Source organism: Leptinotarsa decemlineata, unplaced genomic scaffold (assembly GCF_025532065.1).
Source record: "Leptinotarsa decemlineata unplaced genomic scaffold, Ldec_3_MD MMD2_tig00001393_RagTag_RagTag, whole genome shotgun sequence".
Classification (NCBI taxonomy): Eukaryota; Metazoa; Arthropoda; class Insecta; order Coleoptera; family Chrysomelidae; genus Leptinotarsa; species Leptinotarsa decemlineata.
This window is the reverse complement of record NW_027412562.1, coordinates 5,570,480-5,587,988: the sequence shown is the minus strand read 5'-3', so window position 1 is coordinate 5,587,988 and position 17,509 is coordinate 5,570,480. Positions and strand designations below refer to the sequence as shown.

Below are 17,509 nucleotides of genomic sequence, written 5' to 3'. Positions count from 1 at the left end.
ATCTACAGGGTGTTTCAAATTCGATCCTCACCATTGGGATCTCGGAACCTATCAGAGATACGAAGATGGTTAAATTGGGGCAAAGTTGGGCATTTACATGACTAACAATATGCCGTTGGTAAAGTTTTTTTAAATTCTGAGTATATCCGGAGATATCCTGAAAAACAGAAATTTCGGAAAAATGTTTTTATTTTTTCTGGCGTTATTCTTAGAAAGATCCGAGATCGAATTGCACTTCCACTTTGCCACTTTTTCCCTGCTACATATTGGCGTTTTCAGATTCGCTATCCAACGTTTCCTCTTCGGGCCACCGTCATCAACTTTATTTTTTCTTATTGGCGATACATTGGATTCTTTCTGTTTTGAATAGAACCAAATGTTACCTTTTCAATGATGTATCATAAGTAATCATTCTTTTTCAAAAAAATGAAGATATTGTAAAAAATAATTCCTATCATAATAGGCTCTGACTTTGATGTTTCTAAATTTGTTACACTCAATGACATTATTCTACAAGTCATTGTAGTAATGAATATTACTGGAGTTTTTTTTTCTAACACCAAACCGTTATTTTAACACCTCCACACGTGTTTGGGTCACCAAATGATCATCTTTAAGAGGAAGATCAAACTGATATTCCTCTCAAAAAAATCAGGTACTTGAAATGTAGCTAATACAAATTGTAGAATAAGGTATATTTAGCAATGAATATGTGGAATTAGTTAGTAAAGCCGCTATTAAAACTATCTATTATGCATTTGTTTATAGCAAGTTGAATTTCGCTAGCATTATATGGAATCCTTGCTATAATACATTCAAATTGCGTTTAGAACGACTGCAAAATAGGTTTGTTAGACATCTTCATTACCGACTCACTAATGTCTATGTAACTCACGGTATTAATCAAATCCGTAACTATTATAACATTCAGCCTCTAGTTCGGACTTCCATTGTCTATTATATAAAATGATTTGAAATCCCTGAAACAAGTAAAAAAGAATAATTAAAAAAGAATAGTTGAAAATAACAATTATATTAAGCAACAATAAACCTGAAATGAAATGATAGTAAAATAACCTACAAGTAAAAATATAATAATTGAATAAATAAAAAATTAAAGGAATGCAAAAAGAAAATAATAAAAATAAAAAAGTGTAGAGATTCCAAGTCACGTTAGTTCACGACGTTTCGATTGTTGGTATCTACAATCGTCTTCGGGTGATGACTGGACTGATTCCTCCGAGAGATGACTATTTTATAGGTCGTTGAAATACTTTCACTTTCTCTACTTTCCATTTTCCGCTTCACTGATTCCGTGAGAGATGACCGATTTGGCGGTCAATTTATTCAATTATTATATTTTTACTTGTAGGTTATTTTACTATCATTTCATTTCAGGTTTATTGTTGCTTAATATAATTGTTATTTTCAACTATTCTTTTTTAATTATTCTTTTTTACTTGTTTCAGGGATTTCAAATCATTTTATATAATAGACAATGGAAGTCCGAACTAGTGAAATTCATCACGAAACATTGTCAATCACCTTCAAACATTCAGCCTCTAGAGCAACGGAGAATCACTTCGGATCTAGTGTTTGGCTATAAAATTTTAACGAATCTTATTGACTCACCTGAGTTGATAGCAATGATGTCCTTTCATGTACGCCAGAGAAACACAAGGAATAAATATTTATTAGCTACTTCCACATATAACACCAATGTGGGGAAAAACTCTCCAATAAATAGAATTACAGACTCATTCAACAGATACTGTTCCAATTTGGACGTTTTCTCCATGTCCTTACAAATGTATAAAAGTAACATAAGGAAAATATTCAATTTTTAATCATTTATGTTTTAGATTAAGCATTTAGATCATTTACCTGTTGAACGCCAGTTTAGTTAGCACAATCTGTATTTTAGTGGATACTTGTTTGGGTTCTTTTACCTATATGTGTCCCGAATTTAGAATAAATAAATAAATAAATAAAAAAATAAATAAAAAGACACGCCTAAAGAAGCCATTGTATGACGAAACACAATAAAGTTTTTTTGAATACGTTAGTAATGGATTTTCATCAAGTATCGGCCAATTCTATCACATAAATTATTATAGTCACTGTAAGTCGTTCAGCTGGAGTAATGGCTTTCCGAAAGTGGTTATTTTTATAAGTGATGTGAGGTCGTATCAGCTCTAAAAGTTTGTCAAAACTGGTCACACTCATTTGGTAGTATTTGAAAAAATTTTCCGAATGAACTCCCAAGTCGTCATTGATTTTTTAAATTGCCGTTCGGTTGATCGTTGGACAGTCATTGGATGCAGCCAGAACCTCTTCTTTCATTTTTTCTTTCTTCTTATTATTAATTCAAGCGCACATACCACTACCACCTCAACGAAGTTCAGTTTGAAATTAAACGAATCAATTGCATGTATGCGCGGTCTCGATTCCCAATCAGTTCAGTTGCGTATGTGTGCGGGGTTTGATGCAATCGCAACCATTCAGTTGCGCAATCGCATATTGCAAGTCAGCGCCCAGCCTAAGGAGTTCTTGCCACAATAAACAGTATTATCTCGAAGTGTTGCGCCGCTTGCGAGAAGTAATACGAAGAAAACGTCCTGTATTGTGCTTTTGCATCACGATAATGCACCTGCTTGGAAAAAACGCCGACAAAGGAGACTGAGAAAGACTACTTTTAAGGGGGCAAAATAGAAATTTTTGTCAAACAAACAGTTAATATATAAAAACTTCGTTGAATCAGTTGTGTTTCTTTCGATTTTAAATATTTCACAAATATATTGTTAGGTACATAACACGGAAAACCAATACACGTGACAACATTCGCTTTCAATACCTCGACCTCGATCAATTGTGAATTCCATATCGCTCGCTGTCTAAAGCTTGTCGCCCACTTGTCCGGTATAGCACAACACGGCGCTATCCGTCGCCTGATGGCGACGGACTTGTCCAGCTACAACCAGCATACTGAAGCTGCAGTTCGTTCGATTTTGAGGGAATTTCAACTGACATCGAGCGGTGACGGAAACATGCCTATCATTAGCAGTTCTGACGAACAAAAAAGAGGGATATGGGTCCATCTCATTATTCAAAAGAGGGCGAATCTGTGAGAGTTTCATCATCTTTTCAACGACCTGAAAGAAGACGAGGAGTAATATTTCCAGTATTACCAAATGACTCCAGGCAAATTTTCAGAACTTCTGGATATTCTAGAGCTTGCCTTAACAAGCAACCCAATTTTTCCTCGTCTATTTTCATAGGTACCGTCTGACACTGTGCTGTCAACTGATGTAAGAGCAAAACAGAAAGACATAAACTTCCCATACACATTTGGACAAGTTAATGCTGGTAAGCACTGGCCGGCGAGGCGCTCATTTGGCCAGTCCGTCACAGCACGTATCGTTATTCATCTCCGATCCAGTCCGATGGACTGGATCGGAGAGCTGGAATCTTTTCCGGCGGCAGACTCTCTTGGCTGTGCCGTGCCGGGCTAGTGGACGGTTCTCCATTCATTTTTATTGTTCCGATCCTATCCCTATTTTGACAGCACGGCGCTGTCCGTCGCCTGATGACGACGGGTAGTAGCATCGCCCACTTGTACAGCTACAACCAGCATACTGAAGATGATGTTTGTTCGATTTCAAGAAAATTTCAGTTGACATCAAGCGGTGACAGAAACATGTACATCACTAGCAGTTCTGACGAAGAAGTTGTCATTACAGTAGCCGCATTATTGTATGTAGAAGAAAATAGTCACAAAAAAGAATGTTGTGGGTACATCCAATTAATCAAAAGATGGTAAATCTGTGAGAATAGCAAAACAGAGAGACCTAAACTTCCCAGGCACGTTTGGACAGGTTGATGCTGGCAAGCACTGGCCGGCGACGCGCCCACTTGGCCAGTCCGTCACAGCATCTAACGTTATTTGCCGGACAGGATCGGAGAGCTGGAATCCTTTCCGGCGGCGGACGCTCTTGGCTGTGCCGTGCCGGGCTAGTGGGCGGTTGTCCATTCATTTTCATTGTTCCAATCCTATCCGTATTTTGACGGGACCTTGCTGTGCTGTGCCGGACAAGTGGGCGACAAGCTCAAACAGTTTGTTGATTTTATTGATTATGGAAAAAAAGATAAAATTGCGAGTTAAAATATGCTGCTACATCACATTCTCAAACAAAATAAAATTTTTGTAGAACTTGCAATTCGAAAGTTGTTGATTTTCAATTGAAGATCCGAGATATTATTCATTATGGAAACTTATACATTCACAGAGGAACAAAAGAACAATTAATTTAAACTGAAAGTTGTGTGTAGAGGAATCGGTTCCAAATAATCCTGACACTACGGAGAGTATGGTCAGTACGAAGTCAACATTTCTTGATGTTCCATCTACATCAACTTATAGAGTAAGAACAAAATCTGATTTCTAATAATGATAATTATAATAATTCATTTAACAAGAGACAAAACATTGAATTGGAATACTCAAGCCTAGAAAAAAAAACATACAAGGTAGATTTTACAATATCACATTCAGAGCTTTGGAATACGAAGACTCGCCGTTAAAAATATATAAACACATATAAAAATGATAATACCTATAAAAATGTAAAATATAACAGAAACACTAATGACAGTATTCACATGAGATATCTTCTGAAAATAATTCATCTGTTGAATAAAAACATCTTGTAACAAGTAATTTTTTGAGCTGCTTTTTGAAAGTCAATAACGAAGAACAGTTTTTCAATTCATTCGGTAATTTATTGAATGCACGTAAGCCATTATTAAATCACCAAATGAATTGAAAAAGTGTTCTTCGTCATAAGGTTCTACTGATTTAACATTTAAGAAAGTAGATTATAATTCGAATTTGGATAGTGATAGTACTCAAGAACAAGACGATTCTGATAAGATCTGCTGAGAATGAAGGTGGGTGAAACATTTTATTTTCACATGGATCATTTTATAATTGATATTTCAATTTTGTAGGTATTCACTTTTCTGTCGATAAAGATTCTTATCCCGTCGACCCATTTTTATTCAAAAATACTATTTTAATCCTTGAAATAGTGCGTCAACTAATTCTTCCAAGACTTTCCAGTTTCCAATTAGGGAAAATTTTCCGCTTCTTGGTACAAATTAAAAAAAAAACGTCTTTTGGATAGCGCACCGTATGAGTGGTTAGTTTACTTTCCAAGAGGTAATAAAATGTTTTGTTTTGTATGCTGGCTTTTTGATAGTACGCAATGTTTATCTTTTATTGAAATATATTTTTTGTTATACTTTTGTGATATTATTTCTTTTCTTAATGGAAAATACTGTATTACTTCAAATATCTATACCTTTTTACTGAATCTTGGCGCCTAGTTATGTCGTGCCCTCTCCGACCTTAATTTTTAAAATCGCCAGTGCGTTGAATGGACTATTTAGTTCAGTAATCATTACAAAATTCATGTCTCTTATCAAAGTGAGTTAATATTCAAAACAACAAGAGTTATTGAATTATTATCTTGTTTGATGCGAGTTTTACATAGTGAAAGAAAACAAACATAGTGTTATCTCGTTTGCTAGTTACGACTTCTGGATCTATAAGATCATGTGATTCGTCTCCTCTGCCTCAGTTAGTTTGTTCGTGCCTGCCTTTTTTGATAATCGATCATGGCTTTTCAAGTAGAAGGAAAATACGCCCTCATTACTGGAGGTGCCTCAGGTCTAGGTTTGTTATATGCAAAGGAATTGTTACGAAATGGACTTAAGGTAAGAATACGAATTAGGTAAGAATACGAATTCATATTAGGAATATTGAATTAATTGAGAATATTTATAATGATCGATTTGCTCGTCTTGAAGTATGTGTAATTTCAGTTTTAATCTCAATATACAGGTAATGTTACGGACATTTGAAAAGCCGGTAATAGATTCAAAATCTGAGGAAAAAATTAAATTAAAACCGCACGTTTGAAGGTTAGATTTCGGTAATGCTTATCTTGACTATGTTTCCACTTCTGAGGGTGGTCATTCACAGAGAGGCGACATATTTCAACAGATTATTTTAACAGATATACGGGAATTATTGAAATTACCGATATGATGATTGAACTAACAGAATGTCAAAAATAAAAAAAAAATGATAGAAATTGAAGATTGTAGAAACAGTTCGTGCATTTGAATGAAAATGAATCAGAAATGGGTTGAACAATGGGTGAAATGTTGATTATATGCAAACAAAAATGGAAGAATGAATTAAAATTGAAATAATAATAATAATAATAATATTTATTTCGACGGCAAGTTTCCATATACAAGTAAAACAATTAAGTAAAAATGAATAAATATAAGAAGATTCCACGAGGGTTTCCCCTGTGTGTGGAAAAGGGTATATTTAACTTAAGCCTAGGAGTATTGAGATCATGGAGTATTACAATAAAATTAAATTTAATATTCAATAATAAAATTATATTTTCAAATTCATGGTTTACATTTTATCTAGAAATAATGAGTGTTTAGAAATAATAAGTGTTTTTCAGGTCAATATATTGATGGATTTTTAAGCGTGGCAACGTATTAATCCAGGCGATGAGATGTTTTCTGAATGATTGCATTGATATGATTATTTTTAGTTCGTTGGGTATCATATTGTAACACCTGGGTGCTAGAAAGTTATAATTTCTCATTAATGTGTTTTTCTTGGTTCTTGTTAGTGTGAGTGTGTAATGTTTATTTCGCGTTTCATATGTGTGAGTTCTACTGGTCGACATGTTTTTATTCAAATGCTGTCTTATAACGATTTTTACAAAGTATAACTGTCTGACGTCCATTATTTTGGTCTCTCGATATAAAATTTCAGTCGGGTAATCATATGGTTTTTTATAGATAAATTTGAGTATCCGCTTCTGTATCATTTCCAGTGGTATTATATGGTTAGAATAGGCAGCTCCCCAGGCAATGATACCATAGTTGATATGACTTTGTACAAGTGCGTAGTATATTGTCCTCATTTGTTCTAGGTTCAAACAATTACAGTAATGTCTCATTCTATAGAGCACAAATATGAGTTTTTTTACTGTGGCGTTTATATGATCATGCCATTTGAGATGTGGATCAATGATTATGCCCAAGTACTTAGTATTCTGTGCTGGGAACACATTGACCTCTTTGCCATTGTTCAAAATAACTCTGAGTGATTTATATTTAGGGAGGAATTTTTCATATGATGAGAAAGGTAAAAATATGGTTTTTTCAAAGTTGATTGTTAGCAGGCGACTATCAAACCATTGTATGATTTGTTTAAAGTCTTCCTCCGCAACCCTTTTCAGCTCAGCCCAGGTTTCTTCCGCATAAAGCACCGCAGTGTCATCAGCGAAACTGATAATATCGCCTTTAACTAACATGGTGTATAAATCATTGAGGTAAATATTGAAAAGGATTGGACCTAGAACTGTTCCTTGGGGAACTCCATAATTGACTGTCTTAGAATCACTGTATTGATTATGTATCCTTACACTCTGTGTTCTTGATGTTAAGTAGTCTTTCATTAATTTATGCGTGTTTCCTCTGAATCCTATCCTTTCTAGTACCTCAAGTAGTTGGCTGTGACTTACTGTGTCAAAGGCTTTTGCTAGATCTACGAAAATACATAAACTGGGTGTTTTTGTATCTATGTATTGGCTGATTTTATTAACTAGATGACTTATAGCGTCCTGCCTTCTCTAAATCCGAATTGGCGATCAGACAATATGTTATTTTTATTCATAAAGGTAACAATACGTTTCTTTAATATTTTTTCGAAAATTTTGGCCAAATTTGAAATGAGCGATATTTGCCTATGATTTGACACGTCAGTTTTATCTCCTTTTTTGAATATAGGGTTGATAATGGCCGTTTTTAATGCTATTGGGCACTGTCCTGTTGAGAACATTGTATTGATTATATAAGTGAGGGGTTTTGCGATTTCATGTGCTATCGTCTTTAAGGTTTCAGCTCTGATACCGTCGATTCCGGGGGATTTTTTATTTTTTAATTCAAATATTGTTTTGAGAACTTCATCTTCAGTTGTTTCTTCTAGGAAAAATGACTTACATAAGCTTTTTTTTGGAAAGTTACGGAGTTGCGTTTTATCTATTTTATCAGCCAATGATTTACCAACGTCAGTAAAATAGTCAAGGAACTCATTCGCTATTTCTTTTTTGTTTTCCAGTATCTATCCTGTTTTATTTACTATCTTATCAATTTCTCTTCCTTTACTTCTTGTAGATATTTCATTTATTGTTTTCCACATAGCGTTAGAGTCATTCCCATTTTTTTAAATCTGTTTTTGGTAATACTCTCTTTTGGCGTTATCTATTATTTTTTCAAGATCATTTTTCATTTTATTGTATCCTGTTTTGTTTTCCGTAGTCGGGTCAGCTTTAAATTTTCCGTACAAACAGTTTTTCTCATTTGTTAACTTTATCAAGTGATTTGTTATCCATGGGCTACGTTTAATAGTTTCTTCCTTTATCTTAATTTTATTTGTGCTTCTTTCGACTACAGTTTGTATTTTTCTAATAAATAGTTCTGTTGATAGTTCTAGATTCTCGGCTGTGTATATATGGTGCCAGTTTTCTTTTCGGATATTTTTTATTAGTTTACTATGATCCAGATAACTTTTTGTTCTTGTTAAACTGGTATTGACCTTCTTATTCTGTGATGTAAGCTGTAGAATGATAGGGTAGTGATCAGTTATATGCTCCTCTAATATATAAGGTATGTATGTGAAGGTTTCCTCCCTATCCTTCACAAAAAAATGGTCTATGCACGTTTTCGTTTCACCTTGTATACGTGTGTAATTATAATTATAGGAAAGGAATCCAAATGAGTTCATGATGTTTAAATAATTGTGGGTTACTTCGCTTTGGTTGTCCAATATATTGATGTTTATATCGCCAACTATCAGATGAATATCTGATTTAGTATTTTTTGGTGATTGTAAGTATTTTATGAGACTACTACAAAACTCATTGACGCATGTGGATGGAGATCTATATATAGATATATAAATAATGCAGATAAATGTTGGAAACAATGCAAATGGATGGAAAATATGAAAAAATAACAGAAAAATCAAACCAAGCTATTTCTCCATGTTTCGATTGTCAGTAACAAGTAATAAATGACCTATTCCTGATACTTGTAACAATTCATTGAGTTTGTTGGGATTCAACCCATCATCATTTAATTTTCATTTCAGGGTAGTTTGTACAATTTTAATTTTCATTTTCAATCTTATTTCAATTTTGAAGTCCATATAAATATTTCGATTCGGTTGTATTTAGTATTTTTGAAAATTTCAATATTTCAATATCGATTCTTGCTTCTGTCCGAACCTGTCACAACTACATTCAAAAATTATCCAACGAATCTTGCTTTGATAATTCCACTCCATATCTTGGTTATTAGAGAAACTATTCCTACAGGGTGTAACAAAATAAGTGTAAAACATTTAAAGAGGTGATTCCTCATCGAAAAAAAGATAGGATCTTTCATATAAAGAAATTTCATCGGAGCATCCCTTGTTAAGATACAGCCCCTTAAAGGGGGTACATAAAATTTGTATAACAATTTTTTTCACAAGCACTAAAAAAGTTACAATATTGAAATTAACCTGACGTTTTGTACTACCAAAAAGACACTTAGCCAGAAATTTATTTTGGTTTACCCCATGGTTGTAAGTGGTGGAAAACGCAACCCCTAAAATTTATTTCCAATGTAACTTTTTGTCTTATTATGTGTTTACCATTAAAATATTTAATTTCGATAGCCCGTTTTATTCTAAACAAAAAATGTCTCTTGGGTTTTTTGCCAAAAATAAACCAGTTCGCAGCAAAAAATTATTTTAGGAACAACTATAGAGATACATCGTCATAAATGCGAAAATACAAAACTAATCTATCTAGTAGGTCGCTATTAGCGATAGTGACAATTGAATTGGTATGACGCTGTCAGTTTTTGAATTTTCGAAATTGAATTAATACTAATTATGTGTTTTTGTTCTGTTCCTAATTTGTTACTTTAATAAATCACTTGTTATTAAAATGGCATACACAAATGAGGAAATGGCTGATATGCATTACGTTTACGGTCTGTCGCAGGGGAATGGGTTAGAAGCTTCTAGAAGATATGCTGAAATGTATTACCAACGGCAGCATCCTTCACATAGAATATTTGCTCGACTTCATCAACGATTACGAGAATATGGTTCATTCGACAAAAGAACGCAGGATTGTGGTCGCCATCGAGAAATAGGAACACCACAGCTTGAGGAAGCAGTACTCAATTTGATTGAAGAACAACCTGCTACCAGTACTAGAAAGATTGCTTTCCAGCTAAATGTTGATCATATGATGGTATTTCGAATTTTAAAGGAACAAGTCTTATACCCTTACCATCTGCAACGAGTACAGGCACTGTTACCGCGCAATTGGATGCTGGAAATGATTAAAAGAAATTGTGACTTTCTGAAGACGATAGAATTCACAGACGAATGTGGTTTTTCTCGGGACAAGATCATTAATTTCTGATGAAGACCCTCACGCTATTGTCGAAACTAACCATCAAGAACAGTTTTCTCTTAACGTGTGGCTCGGAGTTATTCGGAATGATTTAATTGGGCCTCATTTTCTACCTCCTCGATTAAATGGTGAGGCATACGTTCAATTTTTAAGAGAAGTGCATCCAGTACTGCTGGAGGAAGTTCCTTTGGGCGTCAGAAGGGATATGTTTTTTATGTATGAAGGGGCTTCCGCCCATTTTAGTCAAGTAGCACGGTAGCATTTAACTGAAACATATGCAAATCGGTAGATAGGTCGAGGAGGACCACAGAACTGGCCCGCTCGATCCCCGGATCTCAATCCTCTCGATTTCTCTATTTGGGGCCATTTACAGCATTTGCTTTTTCGTTCTCCTGTTCGCGATGTAGAGGACTTAAGAAACCGCATCATCGATGCGTGCATGGTATTCAGAGAGACTCCAGGAATATTTGAGCAAATACGTGGCTCAATGCGCCGACGTCTAGATGCATGCGTAATGTCTGAAGGTAGACATATTGAACATTTACTATGATTTCTACTTGTTGTGTGTTTTGTTGCTATTACATTAGTTTTGTTCATTACCCTTTAATCGTTTAATGCAGGTACTAACTACAAAATAACAATAAATCCAGTTCGCATTTATGACGATGTATCTCTGTAGTTGTTCGTAAAATAATTTTTTGCTGCGAACTGGTTTATTTTGGGAAAAAAACCCAGGAGACATTTTTTGTTTAGAATGAAACAGGCTATCGGAAATAAATTTTTAAATGGTAAACAAATAATAAGACAAAAAGTTACGTTGGAAATAAATTTTAGTGGTTGCGTTTTCCATCCCTTACAACCATGTGTGTCTTTTTTTTTGGTAGTACAAAACGTCAGGTTAATTTCAATATTGTAACTTTTTCAGTGCTCGTGAAAAAAATTGTTATACAAATTTTATGTACCCCCTTTAATGGGCTGTATCTTAACAAGGGATGCTCCAATGAAGTTTCTTTCTATGAAAGATCCTTTTTTTTTTTTCGATGAGGAATCACCTCCTTAAATGTTTTACACTTATTCAGTTACACCCTGTTTAATAGATGCAATCTACCGCTACTCAAAATCAGGATGGAACACTGAAGCCTTATTCCTGTGGAATGGTTACAGCATTTCGATAAATGTGTGAATGCTTCTGAGTAAGAGCCTTTGTTAGTTGTTTTAGACAACTATGCCACAAACTCCTCAATGCAGTCCTATAAATTCTATCGTGAAAACGGGATCGTTCTTGTTTCGTTACCACCACTCACCTCTTACCGGCTTCAGTCCCTGGACACAGTATACTTATATACAGTAGTCCCACTTAGCGTCGGTCCCTTTGATGTTGGTGTCCAGGAGTTTCAGTTTTTGTTGATACTAATGACATGTCTCCCTACTACAATCTCAACCAAAGCGTCTAAACACTGCTCAACATAACAACTATTCAGTCGATGAAAACCATGTTGGGCACCTGTACAAATGATAATTTTGCTTTTGTGTATGTAATATTCAAGTAACCCAGATCATTTGGACAATGATGAACTATGTTTCAAGTAGATTTTAAAAATTCATGGGATCGGCAGATGTTCATATTCCGATTTGACAAAATATATTTCCATTTCAACAAGAAAGACAAGATGAAGAACGAGTTTTTTTATTCATGAACCATGGTACGAATCCATGCGAAATTTCTTTGTAGTGATTTTTGGGGTCGAATATAGCATATTCATTTATTGATTTGAGAATTCAAAGGCCAATTATTAAAAATATTCATAATCGAATTCATCACTCAAGATTTGAGAATCTGAAGAGCCTATTCTTTTTGAATTCTAATATTCAGTATTTGTAGTAATAACTTACTGCATATAAATAACTTACTTGAATTATGTAGTACTATTTAGGACTTGAAGAAGTGAAAAAGTAAATGTGTAGTGTTCAATCATGCAAAAATATTTTTTGTATGTATGTACTAACTATAAATGTACGTGAGAGTTTTCGGAGTCGGAAGTTATGAATTATATACACCGTATGATAAATAATAGATTGTTTTGCTGTTTTCAGATTTCACCCAAATAAAAATTGACAATGAATTTACTGACAAGCCTAAATGCATTTTGACTATACCTTAATATATGTTTTCTGACAGAAAACAACTACTTCTTCAGCTAATAACTTGATATATATTGAAAAATGTACAATTGATATTACAATCTATACAAAATGTAGATATCTAATCAACCCCGAAAAGTTGCTGCGTTGATTAAAAACAGTTATTCTAAATGAAACATGTCCAATTAGTCAGCAACTTCTTATATAATGTAAATTTGACTATCAAAAATACCTTACGACTGTTAACGTTTCGGAATCCAAGTCTCCTCAGACATAAGTGCAAAGATTCTCACTTTGGAGAAACAACTTTGCAAGAGCTCTCTAGGACAAATAGTGCGACTTCGCCTGATTCGAACAAGGAACCAACTGCGGACCGTTTTGAAGTATTCCTCATCAGTACAGACCATGCTATCACTTGGTATTCCTCCTAGAGAGATCTTGCAGAGTTGTTCCTTCAAAGAAAGGATCTTTCATATGTTCGAGATACAATTCAACATCTGTTGGGATAGTTGCCCGAGAAGTAGTTGTTTTGTCAGACACATGCCATACAACGTATACAAAGGTATAGACATTTCCAAAATGAATGTTTGCGACTGTTCTACAGTCCCTAAATCATTTTAAGAAGGTTTTTCCTCCTGACCTGACTGATAAGTACAGTAGAACAAAAAAAATTATATCCTATAGTGTATCTGGAAAAGCTTTAGTGGGGTTGCAGTCAGAATTTTTGGTACTAGGTCAAAGAAGACTCCTTATTTTCGTCAAGCTTTCGATAGTTTATTTTTATCTTCCTTAAATAAGAAATCACCTCAGGCTTTGAATACACTTTATTCAGAAAACAAACAAATTTTTCTATTGCTGAAGTATGGGTACATATAAACACTAGGTATTTAAGAAGTATTAGACAAAATTTACAAATGTCGAATAAAATACGTGGAATATTTCTAAGGACCGACGCCTCATCCAGTAATAGTCCTGTAATCAGAATTTGATGGAATAAGAGACCACCTTTAACATTTTTTCACGATTTGTAAAATAATATACCACAGTAGGTTGGGTGAAACCCATGAAATTCGACAACTATGAAACGGTTGCGTGCCTGTCTTGAACTCGGCATTTGCGCAGACCTGAGACTGCAACTCCTGGGTCTGCGTTTAGAAAATTCAAACCAAAAATCACCCGAAGTGGGATTACTGTATATAAGTATACTGTGCTCTTGACGTTTTTCAGTTTATTGAAGACAGCATGTAGCAAAGAATGCAATCTTTATATGAAATTCCATCATTTGTATACAATCGTATCATTTCCAAAGGCTTGAGCGTATTTAAAAATACGGGTATCTTTCCGTTGAATAGAAACGTATTTGGAGAAGAGGAGTTCACTGAAATACTAGAAGAACCAAATTTCTATATTCAGGTAGAAGCGAGCGAACTGGACGAGTTTTTCGAGCAAACAATACATTTAGATGCGAAGCCCGGAACAAATAGAGATCCAGACCCATCGTATGTACCAAGCAGACATGATGAATTCGATATGCGTCAGGTTACACCGCCACTGGAAGAGTGTAACATGGAGCCACGTGTTAAATGAAAGAAAAAGAGGCATCAACGAAGGATGCCTCCCGTGATAGTTCATCAGCAATGATAGAAGTATTCCATGATAACGCCACCGATGATGAAGCCAAGACCGTTCAATTAATATGCACATCTTTTGAAGACTTTGATCCGATACCCCAATTAACAAAAAAACCACGCCCTAAGAGAAAAACATTCAAATCTCAAATACTAACTTTCACAACGCTGAAGGAATCTTTGAAGGAGAAGGAAGAAAAGAGGGACAAGAAGAAAGTTGAGAACGCTTAAAAAAATTTATTTCAAAAATTGGTAGGATTCAAAACAACAATAGCTAGAAACCAAATAAAGAACGAATGTAAACCTAAAAAAAAACAACAACATGATGCGGGGCCTATGAAAAAGAAATACTTATGTGCAATATTCGTGAAAACTGGGGCATCAGACGAACTGTGGTGGCGGTGTAGATCATGTGGTAACTGGCTCCATTCTGTCTGTTCTGAGGTGTCTCAGCCAGAAGACCTGGATTCGTGTGAAGCATGCGTATAGACATTGATCGACATTACCGATGTTATCCTCCTGTATGATCGATATCAACAGACCATAGTTGGTTTGCGGACTGCGCGGACAGCAATTCCAATAATTGCATTTGCCGAATACCCTGCGAGTGCGGAGAATCATATATCGGTGAAACTGAGAGGCCATTGAAAGTTCGCATTGCTGAGCACAAGAAACATACACAGCGAGGAGAAACCAGCGAGTCCGGAATAGCAGAGCATGTTTGGAGTCATCAACATAACATCAAGTGGGCTCAAGCTGAAGTAATCCACAAAGAGGAACACTGGTTTAGAAGAAAATTCAAAGAAGCTTCGTATATGTTGTCGAACAACGCATTTAGCCAAGCTAGCGTAGAGATACGTAACATATGGAAACCTCTAATCATGCGGAAAACGACCAACTCCCGCCAAACGGTCATCTCCCGCTGAATCCAATGAAGCGGAGAGAGGGGATAGGTGAAAGCACTCGAGTGACCTATAAATAGTCAGATCTCGGAGGAATAAGTCCAGTTATCACCCGAAGACGATTGTGGATACTAACAATTGAAACGTCGTGACGTAACTTGGTTTGGAATCTGTTAATTTTTTATTTTCACTTCTTGTTAATAATATTTTTTATTTTTTTTTTAATTTTCAGCTTGTATTAATATTTCAATTTTTTTATTTATTTTGGTTGTTGCTTGTATGTTATATCTTTGTAATTTCAGTTTTTGTTTAATAAAATTGTTATTTTTCGGTTAATCTTTTTTAATTTTTTAAAATTTTTTACAGATTCTTTCAGGGATTTCAAATCATATCGATCAGTTAGAGTTTTCGTTTTTATTTTTTTACTTCTTTTACTAAGATATATGGATTTGTTTGTATTATTATGTTAGTTAAGAGTTGGTTTTCAAAAAATAAGTTTTTAAAAAGTTTATTTTATTCAAAAACACGTGTTACAATAAGGATGTATCAAGTCAGACTGAATATAAAAATGAAAATTCTCATAGGAATAAAAATGCAAGTTCATCTTCGTCAGCGGTGTCGAGTATCGCTGACCCATCATGAACCTTGTCGATTCTCCGTGGATTCAGATTGTAACTTCTCCATCCCCTGAAGAAGTTTTATGAGGGTGGAATAAAACTTGAGTCCTGGTGGTGTTTCAGAGATCCTCTGGCATCGTAAAGTGTGACGGAATTTGAATACCAAAATTCCAATTACCGCTGTAGCAATTATGAATACAGGGGTAGTCCAAAAGTGTGTACTATCGACTGGAATATCCTCAAAACCTAGGGGTTGCAATAGGCTTTGTTCGTGAATTTTGTGAAGTTCATCTAAGGGGATTTTTTCTAGCTGGATAGGTAGCATCTTCTTCTCATGTGGTATTGAAATTGTTCGGACTTTTGGCAAGGCTAGGGGCTGCTCGTATGTGAAGCCCTTGGAATTGATGTAGTTGGCTTCGGGTGTCTCAAATCCGCATCATGGAGGCACTTCTATAAGGTAGGTGCCGTGCAATTCCTGCATTCCGGGAGTGGAACATTCAGTAGATATTTTTGTTGGCTTTGGGAATATACCAACATAGTGAGCTGGTGTGATTTCCTCTATCAGGGTACCCTTTATTGAAACCGGAACTTGTTGGCATCTGGCTTCATCTTCAGAGATGTGTAAAATTTGGGAAATGCAATCTCGTGGCTGAATGTCACCTCGAATGATTGGAATTTGGCAAAGGAATCCAAGGTTGATCTTCTTGCATGGTCTCTGCGAATAGTGGTGTAGTCCAGTATTCAATGTCAGATACGGAGCTGGAGGGATGATTGTGGTAAAGTTACTAGTAGGGATTGAATATAAATGGAAATGTGTAAATTTTTCCGGGTGGAGGAGAGGAAAGTGCAGAACAAACACGATTATTGCATTGGAATAATAAGCATCGACAGTGATCAAATCGTAATATTTCCTGAAGTCTTCTGGTTTGGTATAGAATAGTTGGCTAGTTGTATGGTGTCGAGCCATCGTCTGAATTATCGTGTTCATTTCGGTTGGCTGTATGATGTTATTATACAAGGTATTAGTTTTTGCAAACACAATTGCATTTTCCAGGTCCGTCAGCAGCTGTAAGGTTATTTGCAATGACAAATTTAGTTGGTCTAAAACATTCCTGATCTCCATAAAGTGATTGAAATCGAATGTTATTGTATCGATTTCTTTATTAATTCTATCAATTGGAGATTGGAGATTATATCGTCGTTATGCCTGATAAGTGACACGGTTTTATTGAAATTCTCTATGAGTGAGGTGGTGAGAGATATGTGCTGGTTCAATCTTTGTAGAATGTTATATCTACCCTTCTGTAGTGATGCTATTGCTTGGTCATACCGCTGAGCATCTTCTTGATCTAAATTTCCGGATATTGATTTTATGATGCTGCCAAGTCCGTTGATTAGACCTCTTTTGGTTCTGTGGGATGGGTTGATGCTGTGAAATTTTTGATATACAATTTTCAGTTGATATTTCAGTGCTTGATTGAAATTGATGAGTCCTTCTAGGTAGGGGTAACTCGGGCCGTTTGTGAGGGTTTCAGTGATGTCATCGAATTGCTTTTGTATTAGATCGATTTCCTCGGCAATCGGCGTCAAGTTATAGTAGTGCAGGAAGTCGTGAATGCTAGTCTGGATCCTGGCTTCTCCCAGCTTTAGGG

General features: G+C 35.3%; 2 protein-coding genes across 3 annotated transcripts in view; one reads left to right on the top strand and one right to left on the bottom strand.

Annotated features, from left to right (window-relative positions):
- Positions 1 to 17,509, bottom strand: part of LOC111515765 (dopaminechrome tautomerase) — a 162,119-nt gene that overhangs the window by 30,225 nt on the left and 114,385 nt on the right. The gene's annotated exons all lie outside the window — the stretch shown is intronic.
- Positions 5,595 to 17,509, top strand: part of LOC111514224 (15-hydroxyprostaglandin dehydrogenase [NAD(+)]) — a 54,891-nt gene continuing 42,976 nt past the window's right edge. Inside the window, exon 1 of one of the 2 annotated variants that reach the window (XM_074175887.1) lies at positions 5,595 to 5,775. In XM_074175887.1, coding sequence (XP_074031988.1) covers positions 5,677 to 5,775 — 99 coding nt within the window. In that variant the 5' untranslated portion in view covers positions 5,595 to 5,676. The remainder of the gene's footprint in view (positions 5,776 to 17,509) is intronic. The other variant, XM_023170467.2, reaches the window with a different exon arrangement.